The 22,302-nt window shown below is 36.8% G+C and overlaps 2 protein-coding genes across 4 annotated transcripts in view; one reads left to right on the top strand and one right to left on the bottom strand.

Moving 5' to 3' along the window:
* Positions 1-1,062: 1,062 nt before the first annotated feature.
* On the bottom strand, positions 1,063-14,910 carry LOC133527201 (secretory carrier-associated membrane protein 5). The gene is made up of 8 exons (XM_061864100.1): positions 14,703-14,910; positions 14,526-14,627; positions 13,625-13,762; positions 9,073-9,277; positions 8,289-8,547; positions 7,714-7,831; positions 7,104-7,262; positions 1,063-4,450 (listed from the first exon to the last, which is right to left on the bottom strand). The coding sequence occupies exons 1-7, from the start codon at positions 14,757-14,759 to the stop codon at positions 7,107-7,109; spliced, it is 1,035 nt and encodes a 344-aa protein (XP_061720084.1). The 5' UTR covers positions 14,760-14,910; the 3' UTR covers positions 1,063-4,450; positions 7,104-7,106.
* Positions 14,911-15,320: 410 nt separating this feature from the next.
* LOC133527193 (furin-like protease 2) overlaps positions 15,321-22,302 on the top strand; it is a 368,596-nt gene continuing 361,614 nt past the window's right edge. For all 3 annotated transcript variants that reach the window (XM_061864092.1, XM_061864091.1, XM_061864093.1), the window contains exon 1: positions 15,321-15,631. The gene's annotated coding sequence lies outside the window, so the exon portion shown is untranslated. The remainder of the gene's footprint in view (positions 15,632-22,302) is intronic.

The following is a 22,302-nucleotide window of genomic DNA, read 5'->3' on the forward strand; positions in this document are numbered from 1 at the left end:
GTGGAGCCGTTAACCACGTATAGTACGATGAATTTTATCGACAAATCACCCCCATACCTATGTTTTTTCTCAACCATTTTAAAATTGCACCCTTTCAAAGTTTTATGGTGCCATACACTACAAGTACAAGGTACTACACTACAGGTACAAGAAAAAACATAGGTATGGGCTGTTTTTTTGTCAACCATTTTAAAACTGCACCCTTTCAAAATTTTATGGTGCCATACACTACTATAAATGTCATTAAAAAATCAAATATTTAATAGGTAACAAAAATAAAAATCGTCTCCAAAAATTTACTTTTTTTTCAAAAACGAGGTCGTTGACCTGTACTTTTTTTATTGTTAAATGATAGCACAGGATATCAGCTAAAAGTTGACATCAAAATGATAACCCTAGTTAAAACATTTCACAAGTTACACGAGTCCAAACAAGACATGTAATGTGCGTCGAACTAAGTTGTTTTAGTTCCAAATGATAATCGGGCGGCGGGAAATTATTCTTTAGAACTAAGTTGACGCTCATTACAGAAGGTCTTCTTTTGAGTCGTGTAGACGTGTAACTTGTGAAATGTTTTAACTAGGGCTATCATTTTGATGTCAACTTTTAGCTAATATCCTGTTCTATCATTTAACAATTAAAAAAGTACAGATCAACGACCTCGTTTTCGAAAAAAAAAGATAAAATGTAAAAAAGTAAATTTATCAAGACGATTTTTATTTTGGTTATTAATTATCGAGTAATTGTGGAAAATTCTTTATGACATTTGTGCTTCAAATGTATGTCCTAATTCATAAGCTATCGAATGATTATTATTTTTTAGATGTGCGATAGGTAAATGGGCATATAATGTTACATTAACCAAGTGCAGTAGTGTATGGCACCATAAAACTTTGGAAGTGTGCAGTTTTAAAATGGTTTTGCAAAAATATAGGTATGGGGGGTGATTTGTCGATAAAATTCATCGTACTATACATGGTTAACGGCTCCACTATACGTGGACAAACACGTTGTATTGGTAATGTAACGGAGAGCCGTACATTAGATATAATAAAACAAGAGTTTAATTGAAACTATATTTATTAATTAATCATAAGTATATAACATGACTTAAGTTACAAAACAGTTAAACGTTCAGATAGACCCGCCTTCTTCCGGGGAGGACGGTTACAATAATTTACATTCTAGGCCCAGATATATGCCAGCAGTAATACCCTGACTTACATGATTATTAGAAGGTAATCTATTAACTGGACATACATATTTAACAAGCCTCCTTTAGATTTTTTTTAATACTACGACGGTGGCAATCAAGCATACGGCCCGCCTGATGGTAAGCAGTCTCGGTAGCCTATGTACGCCTGCAACTCCAGAGGAGTTACATGCGCGTTGCCGACCCTAAACCCGCCCCCCCTCGTTGAGCTCTGGCAACCTTACTCGCCGGCAGGAACACAACACTATGAGTAGGGACTAGTGTTATTTGGCTGCTGTTTTCTGTAAGGTGGAGGTACTTCCCCAGTTGGGCTCTGCTCTAGATGTGGAATGACATCTAGAGCAACTGCCCATACCTCTCTTTTGGACGTAGTTTAAGGACGTACCCCGATCCATTACTTGGTTGATACTTGATACTTCATTTAATTGGTTGTAGTACCATAACACACTATTGTTTCCTGTTATAATCTCATTAATAACGCCAGTTTTATGATGGCCAAATTTTTAAAATGTTTCTGTTGAGACTAGTTAAAATTAATTTCATATTAAAAAGTAAAATCGGGGCATTACTGCGCTGATACAGGAAAACGGTTCATATAACTTTTACATTACCTCGCGCCGTAAGGCCGTCTTCGGCGTGACGTGTGAGTGGGACATCGTTATTACATGCAAAGCGTTGTCGCGGTCACACACTGCAAGGCAACCATTACGACCCGTTACGGCTACAAGAGGACGTTTCTGTAGGAACACACCGCAGGCGGTCAAAAAGAAAACCTCTGGGCTATCTACAATCGCGAAAATCGAAGTTTGTCAATTGCGGGCATTTTTCTCTGTCACTCTAATTACGTCTTAGAGAGAGAGTAAAAGAGAAAGATCTCCGCAATTTGCGAATTTCAGTTTTCGCGATAGGCCCCTGGTCATATGTTTGCCGTAAGTTTACCGCGCTAGGCATGTTATTGACTCTATTGCGTAGTCAGGTGACTAGTTCGGCTTAAAAGAAAACTAAGCTATTTTTTTTTACAACAATGTCTCTATGATGTGTTGTGCTACTATGAAACAACTCGGAACATAGGTATTAAGGCCGATTGGATTGTCATTATGGGTAATGGACTATTTTACTACCTACTTGTAATAAAAGTTATTGTTGGGTTAGTTTAGGATACTAGCTAATTTACAAAAAAGGGATGTGAAAAAACTTGGGGCAACTATAAAAATATGAAAGTTTTAATTGATATTTCATATGACTATGTCAATTCAATTGCTTCCTATAATATGGTGACATACGTTACCCCAATTTTAAGTTTTGTAAAATGTAATTAAGATTTAGCGGCTTATTTAAGTGTCAGTAAAAAAAAGAAAGCCAGATTGCGGATTGCTCTTTACCTTTATATATTATTACTATATCAAAACTAGGCTAAACCGAATGATTTATATTAATCAGTTCAAACCTACCAAATCCACACTGAATGGTATTTAACCATGAATACTAATAAACAGTAAGTGCTATATGTAGACCTAATTTACATGGACATATATAAATTAAAGATATAAAATATTTACATTTTGTTTAGACAGTTCGCTTTGGAATGTTCACATAATTGCCAAAAATAAGTTATCTGTGGATACAAACGATGAAGCAAAAACTAATGTGAACACCCCTTTATCTTATATATTACTAGTATAGGTTACAAGGGCATTCTATAAAGTAATAAAATCTAGTAAGGCTCAGCTCAAAAAGTGCGCAAATAAAAAAATAATAACTGACATAAATACTAAAATCGCACTTTGATGAACTTAATATTTTAATCCCATAAAATATCAGTCGGGGCAATTACAACCATGGGGCATATTTAACTGCCAATGAAATACAAATAAAGCACACTTAAGAAATGAAACGCTAGTCTCTATCACTCTTCCGTATTAGTGCGATAGAGACAGATAGCGTTTCGTTTCTCTGTGAACGATAGTCATCTTGGTTAGGCCCTTAGATCGCCACGTACTTATATTTCTGGGTATTTACATTTTTAACTTTAGGGTTACTGCTGCCCAGACTGACCTTTCAATAAATATTTTTCACTGCATTCAAAATAATTTCCTGGAGCTTTTCGTAACATAAGTAAAGAAAAACCAACAGGTCTTTAAGTATAAGAGCCACCGCGACCCAACGTAAAACATAATTTCAATAAGGCTTTGTAGAACATTAAAGCATCATTAAGCTCACATTATTTAAAATGTTCATAAAATTAGCAATCAACTTAACAATTTAATTTTATTGGCGATGCTTAACACTAAAATAAGATATACTCAAAACAAAGTGATATTGAAAAACAGTGCAACACAATTTTAATTGTTACATAAATCTTCGCTATAATAGGTGTAGTATAAAACGTAAAATACTAGCTCACATTTATTTTGTGATCCGCTCTTTACACTACGCATTATTTTGGACACTTCTAAAAGTAATGTTGTACTTTATAACCCCCAAAATACGAAGTCTATAAAATGCGACTTTTTGTGATACACTGCTTTTGGAAGCAGCCCATTATTATATTACAAAATTATTTTTATAAGTCATAATAAATAAGTAATAATTATCGATATTACGATTACACACACAGCCCTCTTGTCAATTTGGCTGTCCACTGACCGCAACAGCTATTAATAACAAACAAAAAGTTTGTCGTCGGAGAATTTACATATACTAAATTTCTGGATGCCGCAATTATTTGATCATTGACTTGATTTTCATACAACAATTAGATCACGAATAATTACCAAGCAGAGACATGACCGGCCAGTTTCAACACATATTCTCACGAGTCGAGTAAAATCTCGAGGCATTGCATTGGGCAGCCTTGGAGCCACTACACTAGAAATACAAGTATCGGATCGTGATATTGGCAATTTCATCCATGGCGCAGTCAGCCGTACTTTAAATTTTATAAGGTTAAGAAACTTTTATTATTTAAATGTATTTCTGAATACTTGAATTTACCCCATAGTCGCAATTACTCCGACTAGCCTTACGCTTAACGTTTAGCTCTTCGAACATGTCTCTGCATGGTGACATAACATACAACAATAAATACGTCGAAAAAGCCCACGAAAAGTGTAAATATGAATAATCATATTTACATGCTTCGTGAACAAAGAGAAAAAGCGAATTACCACTAGTTCATTTCCAGTGTACGTTGCGTATTTCTAAATGCACGTTTGGAGCGGTCCGTCTGTTTCAATTCTGAAACAAAAATGTAATTTCGATTATATTGTAATTCTTGGATTCTCACGAATACTTCAAGAATTTCGAGGTCATATTGTTTTGTTTAAGTTAATTATTCTAAAAAAACTAATCTTAAACTTAATCTAACAAGACTTTGAAAAACTTATAAGCTGGTCCTTGATTTTCAAACTATTAGGTAGTCTACTCTCCAACGTAGTCGTCAATAGTTAAGTATCGTTAATTTTTTTAAAATATATATTTACATTTCTTCCCTAATTTGTAAAACAAAAAAGCGGCCAAGTGCGAGTCGGACTCGCGCATGAAGGGTTCCGTACCATTTAAGACGTATTAAAAAAAAACCTACTTACTAGATTTTGTTCAACATTTTACCACTTTGGAAGTGTCTCTCGCGCAAACTATTCAGTTTAGAAAAAAATGATATTAGGAACCTAAATATCATTTTTGAAGACCTATCCATAGATACCCCACACGTATGGGTTTGATGAAAAATTTTTTTTTAAATTATATGACGTTTTAAAAAAAAACTACTCACTAGATCTCGTTCAAACCAATTTTCGTTGGAAGTTTGCATGGTAATGTATATCATATATTTTTTTTAGATTTTTCATTCTGTTATTTTAGAAGTTACGGGGGGGGGGGGGGCACACATTTTTTCACTTTGGAAGTGTCTCTCGCGCAAACTATTCAGTTTAGAAAAAAATTATATTAGAAACCTAAATATCATTTTTGAAGACCTATCCATAGATACCCCACACGTATGGGTTTGATGAAAAAAAAATTTTTTTTAATTTTATGACGTATAAAAAAAAAACTACTTACTAGATCTCGTTCAAACCAATTTTCGGTGGAAGTTTGCATGACAATGTATATCATATATTTTTTTTAGTTTTTTCATTCTGTTATTTTAGAAGTTACGGGGGGGGGGGGGGGGAGGACACACATTTTACCACTTTGGAAGTGTCTCTCGCGCAAACTATTCATTTTAGAAAAAAATGATATTAGAAACCTCAATATCATTTTTGAAGACCTATCCATAGATACCCCACACGTATGGGTTTGACGAAAAAAGATTTTTTGAGTTTCAGTTCTAAGTATGGGGAACCCCCAAAATTTATTGTTTTTTTTCTATTTTTGTGTGAACATCTTAATGCGGTTCATAGAATACATCCACTTACTAAGTTTGAACAGTATAGCTCTTATAGTTTCGGAAAAAAGTGGCTGTGACAGAATCGGACAGACAGACGGACATGACGAATCTATAAGGGTTCCGTTTTTTGCCATTTGGCTACGGAACCCTAAAAACAATCGGGCTATTTTGTAAATTTGGTGTCTGTGATTGTACGCGAACAAAAACTTCATGTAAGAGATACAAAAATAAACTCGCAATGTAAACGATGAATTTACCGTTGTTAAGTTTGAGTAGTATACATATTTACCTCGGCAAGATTGAGCAATTTATGCAAATCGACCCTCATGGCACATATAATATGACCTATATGTAATGGAATACACGGGACATTTGTAAGTGATTTACATGAACGTTACTGAATCATCGGTAATAAAACAATTTCAACTAGTTATCAACCACGTATAAACAAAGATGAATCATATCGAGGATAAGATACCGACTTTCTCCACGCCTTTATACAATCCGAAATGTCTATTATAGGTATTAGGTATGTATACTGCTATCTATAACTATAAATCTGCGATTAAAGTTGGACTGAAATGAAACTCAAATGTATGAAATTACTGTTAAAACTTAAAAGGGTTATCTGCACAATATTGATGAAAATGTTATGTTTTATTCGATTAGGTATTTTTAACGTTCCAAAATATTTTTTCTTGAATCTTCGACAGTATTTTTATGGCATTTTTGTAGTAATATCGTTTATAATTTTTTTTCTTCTTATTTACATCGGTAACATTCGATTCTCCTTTCCAATAAAAAAAATGAGTTTCACTGAAAATCCGAAACATGGTGAATGATCCAAATATAATCTTAATATTTTTAACACGTCGTGCGTTGACGTCGCTTGTATTTCCCCCACATCCGAAGTATCACACATAGTGCGAAGTATCGCACATATCCAATACACCTACCTCCGCCAGTAGCGGTTGGTCAGCGCGATTCAAGCGCGGCCGCGCTGGACCCGCCGGTCTGCACAGGCGGGTAGCAGAGGATCTCCGTCGTGCGTGAACTCCGTCAGCACCTTGTTAGCAGCACGTTGATGCTCCCGTCTGGTAGATGAAGTTCCAACATTTCCATAATACACAACCTACCGGCTAATGGCGGTTGGTCTGCGCCATCTGCGCGTTGACGGCAGCAGCGGTCGCGCTGGACCCGTCGGACTGCACAAGCGGTTGCAGAGGGTCGCCGTCGTGCGTAAACTCCGTCTACACTTTGTTAGTGACGCTCCCGTCTGGAAGATATAGTTGCAACATTCCCTATAATACACAACCTACCAGCTAGTAGCGGTTGGTCTGCGCCATCTGCGCGTTGACGGCAGCGGCGGTCGCGCTGGACCCGTCGGTCTGCACAAGCGAGTAGCAGAGGGTCTAAGTCGTGCGTGAACTCCATGTGCAACTTGTTAGCGACGCTCCCATCCGGAAGATATAGTTGCAACATTCCCTATAATACACAACTTACCGGCTAGTAGCGGTTGGCCTGCGCGATCTGCGCGTTGACGGCGGCGGCGGCCGCGCTGGACGCGGCGGTCTGCACGTGCGGGTTGCGGAGGATCTCCGTCGTGAACTCCGTCTGCGCCTTGGCGAGCGACGCTCCCGTTGATCGGTAGATGCGGTGCACCTGGGGAAACACATGCTTGTCCATTACTCTAACAGTCCAGAAGACTATAAAAAGGCCATAAATTTTATTATATTTTGACATTTAAGGATTGCATTTGTTTCGACAAATTTGGACGGCGCTGGTGATGAAGCCGATGTTGATCAGAATGGTGATGTTGCCGACCTCGATATTCGTCTCGATTATACTGGTGATCAAACCACGGTAAAACATCTTCAATGGTTACCATAGCCATGAGCATAAAATCAGCAACGGCGCTGGTGTAAAGAATATGGCGATACTGGTGATCAAACCGCTGTAAAACATCTTCAATGGTTGCTCACCTTAGCAATCAGCATAACATCGGCTACGGCGCTGGTGATCAGAATGGTGATGATACCGACCCAGATGTTCGTATGGATTATGGTGATACTGGTGATTAAACCTCTGTAAAATATATTCAATGGTTGCTCACCTTAGCCATGAGCATAACATCGGCCACGGCGCTGGTGATGAAGCCGATGGTGATCAGAATGGTGATGATACCGACACCAATGTTCGTCTGGAATATGGCGATACTGGTGATCAAACCGCTGCAAAAAACGAAAAATAATGTTACTAATATAATAATGGTTAATATCAGCAAAAATATTTAGTCTTAGAGTGATAAAATATATTTAACTGGATTATAAGTTTCAAAAGTTTGCGAAAATAACATCGAATAGAAATATCCCAAATGCAAAATTAAAATTTGTAAGTGTTTTTGTCATAATCTTCAATTTTGTTGCTTCTCATTTAACTCCAAAACAGCTGTAAGAAACTTCGATTAGCTTAATTCGCTTTTTTCGAATACCTATATAACAAATATCTGCTGAAGTATACCTAAAGCGCATCATTTAAGATGCCTCAGTAATCGTCCCTTCTTGATAAGCAAAAGTCACCTACCTAGAAAGGTTCTTGGTTAGCTGAAAGCGATTTCCTAAATCACGCCATTTTTAATTTACCAGAACCTACCCAATTTGATTAAATGGCAAAATTAACATTACTTACCAATAACCACTTCCATTGAACCCAACACTCTGCACCACAGCAATAATGATTTGGAACAGGAATATGAAGAAGTACACCATAAAGTTAAAGGAGGAGTCGCTCCTGAACGCCTTGTAGATGGGTCGGTACCAGCAGATAAAGCTGAAGGGAGTCAGTAGCACGAAGTAGAGGATGGCCAGACCGAACACGGTGAAGCCTTCGCCCGCGAACATGAGGCACATTGTGCCGACGATGTTTAGGGCAAGGATCAGCGCGTGGACTGGAAAAGAAAACGAATTATGTCAGTGCTCTTGCAGTTTTCATTTGTTTATAAAGGAGAAGAAGCGGAATATGTGGAAAATACTTCAAATGGCGCTGGCGCTGTCTCATTCCATGAAATAGGAAATAAGTGTTCGTTTTTAAATAATTTTGTTAAATATGATGTTGCAAAGTAAGTGAGACTACTTCGTCGGTAATTAACAGGGACAATTTGCTTTTTAAGCACCTTAAATATATAAATTGGGCTTTTTTCTATAGCATCACAAATAAAGAGCTTAACATATAAACAAAGAGTAATAATTAGCTAAAAATTTCAACACTCACTCATCCACAGGTGGTAAAGGTGTAGCACGATCCTCTAGAACTCTAATGGTATGTCCACATTTATATCCTGATGGAAGCACGGTTGCACAGGGCAACTCGGTAATGGCACCAGTTGTTCCGTCTGCCGGGGGACCCGGCCCGGAGTTCTGCTTCGCACCTGGCTACTACTATACTATGTAGAGAAACTTTACAGAACACTCACACATCCACAGATGGTACAGGTGCCGCACGATCCTCTGGAACTCCAATGGTATGTCCACATTTATATCCTGGTAGAAGCACGGTTGCACAGGGCAGAAGCCCGGCAATGGCGGCCAATTGTTCCGTCTGCCGGCGGACCCGGCCCGGAGTTCTGCCTCGCGCCTGGCTAGCTCCTCCGCTTTACGTTCTAGTTCTTCTTGCCGCCTCTGTAGTTGAGATTCCAATTCAACACTCATCTTTTTTTTATTTAAAGTAGGAATAATGCTATTTCTCTTATATCTTTTTTTACATTTAGTATACTGATTTATATGACGCACTCTCTCAATATTTGTCCTAAGTATAGCAAACTTTAATATTGCAATCCACTTTTATTTAGTAAAATAAGATCCCACTTTTAGATTATTTACGTATGTAGTTGTCCTAGCAGGGATAGAACTGAAATTCACTGATTGGGGACCTACTTAAAGGAAACCCAAATAGGATTCCGCCATTACATTATACCTCACAGTATAGCTAAGATGAGTGGGCGCTAACAATTTGGCAATTGTGAGTGTGACCTCTTATCGGTATATATAGATATATTTCTACATTGTACATTGTGAGAGCGTGGGATCAAGTATTACCTTTATTACTATTAGCTTACCTATTAACAGTATTTAATGGAAAAAGTATTTTGATATATTATAGCTTTTCTACCTAATAATAGTGATATAAAAGTCAATATCACAAGCTCCGTACGATTAGGTGTTTTAAATATTGACTTTATTTTGTTTGTGTGTAGGTAGAAAATCAAATGGAATAATATCTCGATCACAAATTATTTTGAAATATCTGTACACTATATACACGATACTAAGAGAAAAATAAATTCTAATTTGAATACTATTTTATATATAGAATCTATATATAAGAGAGTCTTCTTCTTCCTCGCGTTGTCCCGGCATTTTGCCATGGCTCATGGGAGCCTGGGGTCCGCTTGACAACTAATCCCAAGATTTGGCGTAGGCACTAGTTTTTACGAAAGCGACTGCCATCTGACCTTCCAACCCAGAGGGTAAACTAGGCCTTGTTAGGATTAGTCCGGTTTCCTCACGATGTTTTCCTTCACCGAAAAGCGAGTGGTAAATATCAAATGATATTTCTCGTACATAAGTTCTGAAAACTCATTGGTACGAGCCGGGTTTGAACCCGCGACCTCCGGATTGCAAGTCGCACGCTCTTACCGCTAGGCCACCAGCGCTTCTCTATATATAAGAGAGTAAGCGAACATAAATAAAATAAGTACATAAGAGATCTAATAGTGTGTTTACCTTTAACTCCTTTTTGTGCCATATGGAAAAGCAAAGCAAGTGTTAGTAAAGTGACTGGCAATGTACATATAAATAAGAGCAATATGTAATACATATCCAACAGTGTCGAGTGCAATAGATAATCACTAGTTTTTGATATTGTGCTATATGGATACAGAAGATTTATATACTAACTAGTTGTATTAGACTCTCATATCTCTCTCTATGTACATGTAAATATCCGACCAGGCGTGCACTTGTCGGCGATACAGAGCTTGCCAAAAACAAAGTAAATGTACACGCCTACATACACTTGTAAACAAATTATTCACAGGAGAAAATTGGAGCGCGATAAATCGACACAACAGCAATGATATTATTGTAACTAGTTACCTGTCTATACAGGTTATACACGCTCCTTGTGACAATTGTACAGAATGCTCATTAGTCGCGTCTAGGCACGCGAGAGATGTACTGTACGTGCTAACGAGTTCCCGCACACCTCAAGAAAAATGGACAAGTCGTCGACTACTAAAATAATAAGCGTTTTGGTAAGAAAACTGATGTATGGAGTGAGCACTGCTTACTTGCGTTACTTATTTCTCTATGATTAAGGTTTATAACTTGTCAGGACGTATTATTTATATCTGCACACAATGTAACTTCCTTAGTCGATATTATTAACTAGATAATAGTCCGTATGTGTGACTGTTTGTATGTTTTCTATACAATACAAGTTTCACAGGAAAACCTGTAATTGGCCATACTATAGGGTAAATAGCATATGATAAAAACTCTGTAGCGCTATCTCATTTTTCTCAATAAATAATAATAATAATGAAAGAAAGAAGTGAGAATATTCAAAAATGTGGAAGTAGTCTACACTCTACATTCATCATCAATGCTCATTCATTTAAATTATCCACATGAAAAATTTAAATTGTGGACAACACAATTTGGCTGCTCGTTATGAAACTGTTAATGGTGACTCACTGTTATCTGTATTGATGATATCTACGTGTATAGCATTTTATTGTGAAGCTTGGTGGTCACTTTCACTAATAAAAGGTGCTTTATGGTGCATAGCTATAACTGTATTGTACATGTGTTCATGTAGTACAATAAACGGTTAAAAATTAATTCGCTTTTTACGTGACTTATTGTCCCACTTACTAAATTGAAATATATATAATATTTTTTTAATATTTATTTAAAGCTACATAAATCATATAAATAATAGTACATTACGATACAAGTGCGAAAAATAGGAAATTCGAAACGAGTGGCGATAAATTAAAACACGACCGAAGGGAGTGTTTTAAATCGACACGAGTTGCGAATTACCTATTCGCACATGTATCGTACAACGTTTTACAGTACATATGGCCCTTTAAATGTTCGACACAGTAACGTAATATGCTACTTCTCGCACTAGTGCTATAAAGTAGCCCCATATGTACTGTAAAGTATATTTTAAGGTATGCCTAAGAGGTGGGAAAGGTATAAATATAGGATTTTCTATAGATGAGCCATACGCGTGTGCCCGTGAGGGACAGAACATATGCAATGCGACGAAATTAAAAACGTTTTTAACATTCCTGATAACACGTTTTCGTCACTTATGATTTTTTAGAAGTAGGTAGAAATGAAAACTGAGACTGACAAGGACAAACAATAATAGCACTTTCTCTGCTACTCCTACTTGAAAGTTCTATAATAAGACCATCCCGTTCGGTATTTTCCCTCCACCCCCACGTCCCACCCAGTAGATCATATTCATGAACTGTAATTTTTTTGAGAAATAAAGTTCTTTAAAGTTTAAACCTATCTTTAAAGAAGAAATCTAGCTGCCAATAGTTTTTTTATCCTAGATGGTGTACATCATCTAATAACTCCTTTAAAAAATTAAATAAAACTATATATAGGTAGTTCAGTACAAGAAAACTCTATATTTAAATGCTTTTTACAGACCAATTGATTGCAGTATATTAATTTAATTGTTGTGGTCAGGCAACCTCATTATCTCCTTAACAACATTCCAACCTGTTAATAAAAACGTACTTTAAAGAAATAAAAGTTCTTGGCTCAAAACTATGTTTTATCTATGTATTTCCTTATGGGTTACGATCGGTAGCGAAGAGCTGGCCCACACCAGCCAGACACACCGTCCCCCAAATGACGGCCAATAGACCTCCCCACCCGTCGGTGGGTCTGGGGAGCGACCCGCGACAGCCGCCGAGGCCGAAAGGCGGAAGCGGCCCCTCATACAACCCTGACGGGGGTATCGAATGAAATCCAGTCCAGTGTATTTCCTTATTTCTTGGGATTGATTATCATCACAAAGTGTTCCCAAACTTGCTTGATGAAAGAAGGGCCCTAACAAACACTAAGAAACAATAGATTTTAACTATTCTAGTCAGGTGTAGGAGATAGAGAAAGTTTGTTGTTTCATTTTTTGGTCTTGAAGCAACACTAGCACAGTCTTTTGTATCTTCTTCTTTCCTTCTTGTTACCCCCTGCTGGGATGTAGGGCTCGAACCATTTTATTCCATTGACTCAGGTCCTGGGCAGCTTGGGTCAAACACCCAACTCTTGCTGCATGGAACGGTGCCAAGTAAATTTAAATGACCATGTTTCCAGGTCTGGGTCACTTTAGATAGGTGGTTTATAGGCTTCCTGAGGATATGCCCAATCCAATGCCATTTGCGCATTTGGATCCCCTTGTGTACAGGTGCTTGACTGTCCAGTTATTCTCCCTAAGTGAGTGTTTTTTGATCCAGGTAGGCCAAAAGTGTTTTTTTTTGTATAGATGTAGTATAGTCAGCATCAAATAGATAGTGACAGCCAAAGTGGCCAAATATATCCTAACACACAAGGTGTTATCATATAATAAGGACATGTCCCAATACATTTGGCCACCTTGAAAGTCCATAACGTCGGGAATAGTGCAATACCGCGCAACTAACAAAGTCGTAAGAGTTCGAAATTCAAACAATGTACAAGGTAATTGGACCTTACTGCATTTGTTAGTTACGCGGTATTGCACTATCCCCAACGATATGTGCTGACTGTATGCCAATTAACCCCTGGTTGCATGGCTGTGTGTGGCTGGTGTGTGTGTATGTGGTCAAGTAGGAAGCTAGGTGAACTGGTCTCAGCTGGAAAGAGCTGGAAGTAGCCACTCAAGATCACGGCAAGAAGCCTTATGTCCCTAATGAGGTATGGGGGTGGATGTCAACAAATAATGCTTATCAAAATACATACCAAAAGGTCAGCAGTGAGGTTATTGTTGGGCGGCCCTTGCGGCTGCTGTTGGGATGGCCTGTTGCCACCTCCAACAAACTGTGTGTTTGTGGGCGGGGACACTGCCTGCATGATCGCTGGCTGTGGTGGTTGTTGGACCTGCATGACAAAATATTAACACATGAATGTTGCCCTTTCAAACCTATCCCGTGTCTATATTAAGTTGGACGGAACTGAATTTTTCATGGCTCAAAAAACAGACTCGTGTAACACATCTGAAATTAAGCCAGTATTACTTACCAAATTTTGTAGTTCTAGGTCAACGGAAAGTACCTTATAAATTTTGATTCCCTTGGGTAACAAAATACACGTTTTTTGCGGCATAAACAGCCACATCTTTTTTCTTTTTTTTACATTAAATTAGAAGTTTAATTTTTTCAGAGCTTCAAGGGACTGCAGACCTGAGCATAAATTTAATTTCAACACAATACCTCCATGTGTTCCACACAGTAAACAAAGTGGTCCTAAATAAGTAGGTACACTTATAGGGTTCCTTTTTTTCGCTTTGAGGTATGGAACCCTAAAAATGGGATGTAGCTGCATATAAACTTGAAAAACATAATTTCATAAACGAAGTTCCTCGTGAGTTCATAATATGCAATAATCATACTTTAAAATCATAAATTGTTTTCTCAGGTGCATAATATAATGATATCAATATATAATATGGATATATTTATTACATTGTTTACTTACTCATAGGTTTCCCTGTTATCTATATGCAATTATTATAAAGAGAAACTTATTATCATTAGACACAATTTGAACTCGTTCGGCCGGTCTCGATAAAATGTTCCGATGCTGTTAATACCGTATTGACGCAGCAGAATTCGTTGACTCAACTGAAACTAAACAAAATTACCGTGGGTTGATTTGCGTTAGGCTGCCCATCGAAGGGATTGTAATCGTCGAGACCTTGTGTCGCATTGTTTGTACTTCTCGCAACTTGCTGGACGGCAGGGTCCTAAAACAAAACATCCACAATCACACTGTTGAACTGCTAGAACACAAATTCCGATAACTTGGATGGGCTACTTACAGCAAATGGGTTGTCTATGGTAGGGTCCTCAAACGGATTATCCTCGAACTTAGACATTGTTTAGGTTACTACTATATTTTCTGAATCCTTTGTATATATTACTTTCGACAAAGCAAGGGTTTTTCCATATATTTTTAGCTCAAAATGAGATACACAATCAACTGATAAAGTAGTGACAAATCGTTGATGACGAAAAGTGACAGTTGACAGTAAGTTTTTAATGTTACCAATCTTAAATCTTAACAGCGCTGCCGCAAAATCTTAAAATATATAATACAAAGAATATTTTTATACACAGTGCATTTAATTATTTGAAAACACTGAATAGATATAACAAGATCTTATTTTTGTGGTTAAGTAATTGGAAATCAGTCACTTACTTTATTTATATTAAATTAAATACAAAATATACAGTTTACCTCAATGGTCGATTCGTCGCAAAAGTAGATCTCGTTTTCAGATTAAACCAAATGTGTTTACTGGTATTACGAAACACTACGTATTAAAAAATATGATCCTAAAATATTTATAAACGACTTTCTACCCTGAAACCTCATTTAACTCGTGTATTGCAGAGATCTCCGCAGGTTGGCACTATCAAAAAGTGGGGGCGAAGCGATAGCTGAGTGAAGCAGTTGGCAACTACGGACAAGTGTCAGTTCAGTTTCATCGCTGCTGTCAAATGTGGATGGTGTTTACGTTTTGTAAAACTATTTTTGTGATCGTTTTGCCTAGTTTTTGTTAATTATTATTATTTTTATAACTACGCTTTACTTCGTAGTTTTTAACGGTGCAATAGAATTGTGATATTACCATTGAATTCCTTAGAACCATGTCAGATGTCAAGAGGTGAATAATTTTGTGTTTAGTGTTAGTTGTGAGTGACGGTTTTTGATATTTTTTTCGGATTTGGACCGATAGCTGAAAAGGTAAGTGTTTCCTGTTATGATTAGGAATAGGTTTACGCGCTGATAATGCACTTTGGGTAGTTACGTGGCTGGTGAAACAATAATAATTGGCGCTGATCGAAATGTGTACGAGGTGAGTTTCAAGGCTTGCGTAATGTTAAAGAAACGCTGATTGTGCTGGTGGAGGTGCGTACGAGTTAGCCACACGGTGCGGCCGGCCGCGCGTGCGCAAATCTGCAGCGGCAGCGCGCTGGAGGCCAGAGAGCGGCGAAAGTTGTTTGCTCTTGATATCGAGGAAGTAATGCCCAACAGGATATTAGGCTTAGCGCACCCGCGCAACGCGAATATACGTTTTATCCACTTGAACTCATGGCAAAACATCACATTATGATTTTTCTTAATTGTCACATATATATTGCTCTAACTACCTACCTATAAGATTCCAATAAGTAAAAACTTGTTTCTCACCATTTGGCCTTTACTAGTTTTGGTGTCCAAATGGCCCAACAGATAGGAATATTTACTTTGTTAGTAGTATCCAAAGAAATCATTGGCTATTAATCAAGGTTAAAGTATAATGTTCCTGTTTTACAATACAATTATGCTGCTGGGCCAAATTTTAATCATATTTACAATCCTTTTATGGGAGTGCATGCTTGCATTGAGATAAATATGGTTATTATTATTTCGTGTCTGTCATTTTGTTACTTATATCAATTTTAGTAATTTACACTCAAATGTGTTTTCTGATGAATGGTGAACACAACTTATTTGAATTTATTTATTTGCTTTCTAGACATTTGTGATTTTGTGCCACAGTAAGCAATTTATAATTTAAAATATGGACACTAACTTTAACAACTCTATGGTTGTTATTTTCTCATTATTATGACACAGACTTGCTTTTACTCTTAAAGGACATAGTTTAAATATTACAGGAAAATATTGCAGTTAATAATCAGTACTAACATTCATAGTCATGGCTCTAACGGAAAACATGTTACAATTAAGGTTTGTGCATAATGATTTATTATGACAAATTTTTCACTGTAATTAGTACATGTGTGAGTATATTAACATAGGTATTCGTCATTAAAAGATTTTATAATATTTCAGTGTTTATAATGTTTAGAAGTTACTGAGGAAAATGACAAACAATAGTATAAAATAATACAGTGTAAACTCCATATAATGTCACTTGATATAACATTTCACTCCCTATATTGTTGTAATTTTTTGCCTACAGTTGCTTTACTTCAATGTTAATTACATACTCTCTATATCACGAAAACTCTCTATAACGTCAAAGAATGTCCAGTCCATTAAGTGTCTCCTTACATATACCCCCTTATTCATAAACGTCTAATTAAGTTGACAAGCCGCTAATAATCATTTGAAAGCGACAAACGATTATTAGTGGCTTGTCAACTTTAGTAGACGTTTATGAATAAGGGAGTTAGAGTATACACTGTATGTTGTTGCATGATAGGCCATATTTACTTGGAGAGTAATATTTTTGTAACATAATTATTTAAGTTGATTTTTTCTTGCAACAATCATTATAGATATTTCTGTTTTTAACTTATTGTGAGTGGATTATATTAGTCATCAGCAGTTCAACAGCTATCTGCATCTATTTACAAAACCAAAGCTATTGATAGATATTGGAATATAAAGAGTAAATATTTTGGAAAACCAATTATAAAGGTTTTTGGAATGACTTCATGCTTCTATTACAGAGGCCCTATTGTGATAAACGAACATTGAAATTAATTGAAGTATATGTCTTTCGTATAGCTTGAATAAGCAAGAGTGATAGTGAGACAGATAATGAAATCTTGATTTCCGTTGTTGGTGGTAAGGGCTAATCAAACAGCTTCCAGGAATAAAGAATTTTAGCTGTAGCTATCTAGAACGAAAATTAATTCATAATAGTATCACTTGTACTCCATCTTCTAACATCAATACTACCCAGGACCTTAGCCAAATAGCTCTATCTCAAAAAAAAATGAAATTATCACCTATAAAAATTAAAGTATAAGGTAGCAATGAATAGTCTTTTGAGATAGCGCTATTTGGCTTAGTAGGGCAGAATAGCGAAGCATCCATAGAACTGATTCTCACTACGAATTACGAAACCATTATGCAAATTTCGATAGAACATCAATCTTATCTGTAAAAAGGAAAGACAAAGTAAGACTCACAGATATTAGAAAGAAAACCAAAATTTAGGATATATCAGTGACTATAAAAACGTTAAAATGGAAATGGGCTGGACATATGGCAAGAGAAGGTAAAAACAAGCGGGATAGAGAGGTAGCAGAATGGTATCCTAGAGGTGGAAGGAGGAGATGGTCGGATGACATCATAAAGCATGCGGGAATCAATTGGATTGGGATAGCACAGAAGAGAGAGTTATGGAGAGAGCTGGAGGAGGCCTATGCCAAGAAGGCAGACTAAATAATTAATGAAAAGCAATGGTATTAAAATATATTTATTAAAATGATTTAAGAAAAATATTAAAATCAATATAAATGCCATATGAAATAATGTAAAATTTTATATGTAATGAATTATTATTTTGGTCAATAAAGGCTATTCCTATCTTATCTTATGCTAATTGTCCTATAATATTTATTATTTATTTATTATTATTATTTAATTTCATGCATATGTTTATCCAAGGAAAGAAGCATCCAAATCATCTCTGGCTCAGGCACTAGATATAACCTAAAAGAAAAACCTTAAGTTAGAATTTTGCCTGAAAGGAGTATACAGGTTTTTAAATGGTCAGCAACGCGCACGTAATATCTCTGATGTTGCAGGCGTCCATTCCATAGGTTACAATGATTGCTTACCATCGATTGTTTGCCCACCAACATGGTAAAAAAAATTTTTTTGCCCTTCCCAGGAATCTGACTGCTTCTTCTTGACAGGATTTTAAAATCGTCTAAATGGCCTGTGCATCTAGTAAGGGGGCAATTCAGATTGATGTGATTGACGGTCTGGTCTGGCCAACACATACAGACAGGAGATGCGCTCCAGCCCCATTTGTACCAGTGGAATAGGAAATAAAATCAATAGATGATTAATTGACTAAATTATAGGGTCTCATTCTTCATCCTGACCGTTAAGAATCTCTCACAAGCACAATGGATTCAATGCCATGCATTCACGTTCCCATCGCAATCAAAACATCTTCAAACGTAAAAACAAACTAACCTCTTTCACTATGGCTTGTTACTGTACAAGTTTTTTGTTCTATTAGCTGTGGAAGTTTTTTAGTTCTATTAGTTGCGAACATGAGTACTAGGCTTTAAAGAATGACACTATATTTTGTAGCGTACGGTCGCTCTTGATCTATTTAGGGTTCAAACTAATTTAGTTGTCAATATTTGCGGTATGAGGTGTCCAATGTAAAGTAAACCCTAAAAGTCCGTGACTTTACCTAGGTGAGAAGTATGCATATATGTATTACATTCATTCATTCAAGTATTAGTTTACTTCAAAGTTTGTAACTGTTTTCGCGTTTATACTTCAGTACTCCGAGTGTAAATTTATTCGATAGCGAAACGTGCGCGTTTGTGGTGAGTCTCATTTTGTATGGGATTTAGAAACAGCGCGCCAAGCGGGACGTTTTGGAAACTCAAAATCCCATGCAAAATGAGACTTAACGCAAACGTATGTCACGTTTCGCTATCGAATAAATTTACACTAGGGGTACTGACAAGCGCTACTGCTGACTTTCGTACTATTACGGACTGTGTGGTATACATATTGATTTAAACTATTACGCGTTGTACCCATTATAGCGTATAGAATAAACTTAAAAAGTTGATTATATTCAACCTTTCCTCACATACCTATAACAACGGTACTGAGAATGGACGTGAACGAAAGTGGTGAAGTAATTACCACCATGGTCATAAAACACGACAACTTTCTCAAAGTACGTAATGTAGGTATTGTATTACTTCGTAATCAAGATAGGTAATAAAATATCAACAATACTCATTTGACGTACGCTAAAGAAAATAATGGACAGTAAAATCGATAGTCATTGAGACAATTACGATACCCATGTTTAGCACTTATTAAACAATTTTTGTAATAATGCTTATTGTTAAAGGAAAGGTACCTATCCTTACATACTTGGCTGGCGCGATGACCCAAAATGAGTCTTGGCCTCCAACACAGGAGCACGCCACTTTGCTCGGTCCAGAGCGGACTTTGCGCCAGCTCTCGCTGACACCGAGCTCACGGAGATCAGCCTCCACTCTATCCGCCCAACGATATTTATAACGATAACAGGACGGCGTCCAGTTGGTCTTCTCAAGTAAGCCGTTTTGACTGCCCGATTGTCACCCATCCCAGGTATAAAAAACTTTTTTTACTTCATCTACATACGGATATTTACCTTATACGGATATTCGGACGCAATAGAGGCTGCGATCATATATTATAGTTATATTTTAATTGAGGATACCTAGGCAGTAGCGGTTAGCTGCGTGTTAAAACTATTATTTATTCTGTGGTTAAGGCTTCAACCGACGTTGCGATAAATGGCATGCGATTTTAGATAATTGCTGGCTAAGTAAGAGCAACGAATTCAATTGCTGAACCAAAAGCTGCAATGTATTGCAAATCGCATTATCAGTGACGTTTGGTAGTAAATAGATTTAATTGATTCATAACAAGTCTAATTATACACCGTGTTCTTATAGAATTCCGTTAACTCCGGGGTATGGGTAAGTACGTTTAAGGAAAGTAAAATTATTTTGCAAAATAATAAAAATATATCTTTGTTTTTATTTTTATAAAAAGTAATTAAATGTTGCATATAGCGTTGTTGTAACACACGCATTACATTTAATTCAACCAAACAATTGAAAACTGTGACATATCAATGTCATTTCGAACATCAATCGTCCGAGATATTAATTACGTTTACATAAGTCATTTAACACTAATAAACACTAACCAATATGTAATCAGGCCCTATGGCAAGTGTATACGCTCGTAAGGGCCTTATTTTAAGATAAAAATAAATTATTGATTATCTCCGAAATGGAGTTAATTAGACTACCGGGGTCTTTGAGAAAGTTACTTAATTTAAGCTCAGGAATGCACCCTTGAAATGAACGGAAAAAAGAAGATGGTATACATGTGTCCGCGATAAATTTTGCCCACGAATGAGTACCATAAACTGAGTTAACTACAAAATTTCTCTCTCCGTGAAACATGTGTATCGGCTTAAAAGGTAAGAATATTACTTTTTTCCGAATATGATCTTCAGAAACATTCTCCTGGAATACAAGGTAAAAAACACAATATTTAAGGCCCAGTAAGGTCGTGTTCTTCTCTGACTCATTCACTGAGCGTAAGCGTGAGCGAAATGGAAATGCGTGTGGGAAGCGGTTTTTTTACCCTCTGGGTTGGAAGTTCAGATGGCAGTCGCTTTCGTAAAAATTCGTGCCTACGCCAATTCTAGGGATAAGTTGCCAAGCGGACTCATGAGCCGAATATTTTATATAATAATACTACACGATAACAGCAATAAATATTCATTAAATTGCTAAATATAAACAGTAATAAGAGTTGTAGGCCGGGCCGCCCGTACTGTAAGTAAATAACTTTAAAAATAGACGAATAAAAAAACGACGCGAGGAAGATGATGTGTATAATTTGTTACACATTTTAAAAGTGCATTTTAAAGGGCCCACTGATTAACAGTCCGCCGGACGGTATCGGCCTGTCAGTTGTTCGGAACTGTCAACTTTTTGTTCTAACTGACAGGCCGATACCGTCCGGCGGACTGTTAATGAGTGGGCCCCTTTAGACATATATTCGTGATTTTGTTCTATCGAGCGGAAGTCAAAACTTAGCATTCGAATCGATATAATCTCTCGAGAAAGGCCTCACGACACGAATGCTAATTAAATTTATGGCAGCAGTATTGTGATCCAAAAGCGCTACGACTTTTTAAAAACTCCGTTTACGGAACCTACTGCAAATTAATGTGGAACGACTCTGTTTTCGCAGTTTTGACGTAAGCTCTAGGGTATTGTTTGACGTAATCCGTCTGTGTAGCCTGTAGGCAGAACGTAGATGAGTCTTGATAAGGACAAACTTAGGTGGGCGTACCATAATACTGAATGTTTACATTAACCTACATCGAACCTACGAATGACGTCAACTTACCTATCCCTAAAGTTGATATAGGTATTGGACAATATTTGCCAGATTCTTGAGGGCTTCAGAAATGATCAACTTGACTTTCTCAGACTTATTTTTGGCCGGTGAAGGGTCAGCTTATGCTAACAAATAAAAGATAATTTTAATTTGTCGTAGGTATAAAGATCATACATAAACAATCCATTTGAATCAATCGTAGACCGTAGATACCTAAGTATTATTTTAGATCGGTTTATTAAAGATTACACAAAGACTACTTACGTGAGCGTTTTTTTATTCGTAGATTTTAAATCCTTATTTTATAAAGTGCCAAGTTACGATAGTGTGAAATTGACATTTAAACGATAACATACACTAAGCATCATTTACTAGGCTTCAGAAAGTGTCCTGCCTTCCCATAATTACATTGTTTTCTTGACCTTTTCCTAAAACAAAGTTGCCGAAAAGGTCGTTACGTCCGCCCGCGACCCAATGAATCGACGAAAAATGCGTTATGT

The sequence above is a fragment of the Cydia pomonella genome, chromosome 17, assembly GCF_033807575.1.
Source record: "Cydia pomonella isolate Wapato2018A chromosome 17, ilCydPomo1, whole genome shotgun sequence".
NCBI lineage: Eukaryota > Metazoa > Arthropoda > Insecta > Lepidoptera > Tortricidae > Cydia > Cydia pomonella.

What these genes read in the sequence shown, in the direction of transcription:
- LOC133527201 (XM_061864100.1), bottom strand. Translation starts at nt 14,759, where the DNA reads ATGTCTAAGTTCGAGGATAATCCGTTTGAGGACCCTACCATAGACAAC. An exon ending in CCTGTACCATCTGTGGATGT is followed by an intron (nt 8,548 to 9,072) that starts GTGAGTGTTCTG and finishes TTTCTTTTCCAG; the next exon opens with TCCACGCGCTGATCCTTGCC. An exon ending in TTCAATGGAAGTGGTTATTG is followed by an intron (nt 7,832 to 8,288) that starts GTAAGTAATGTT and finishes CGTTTTTTGCAG; the next exon opens with CGGTTTGATCACCAGTATCG.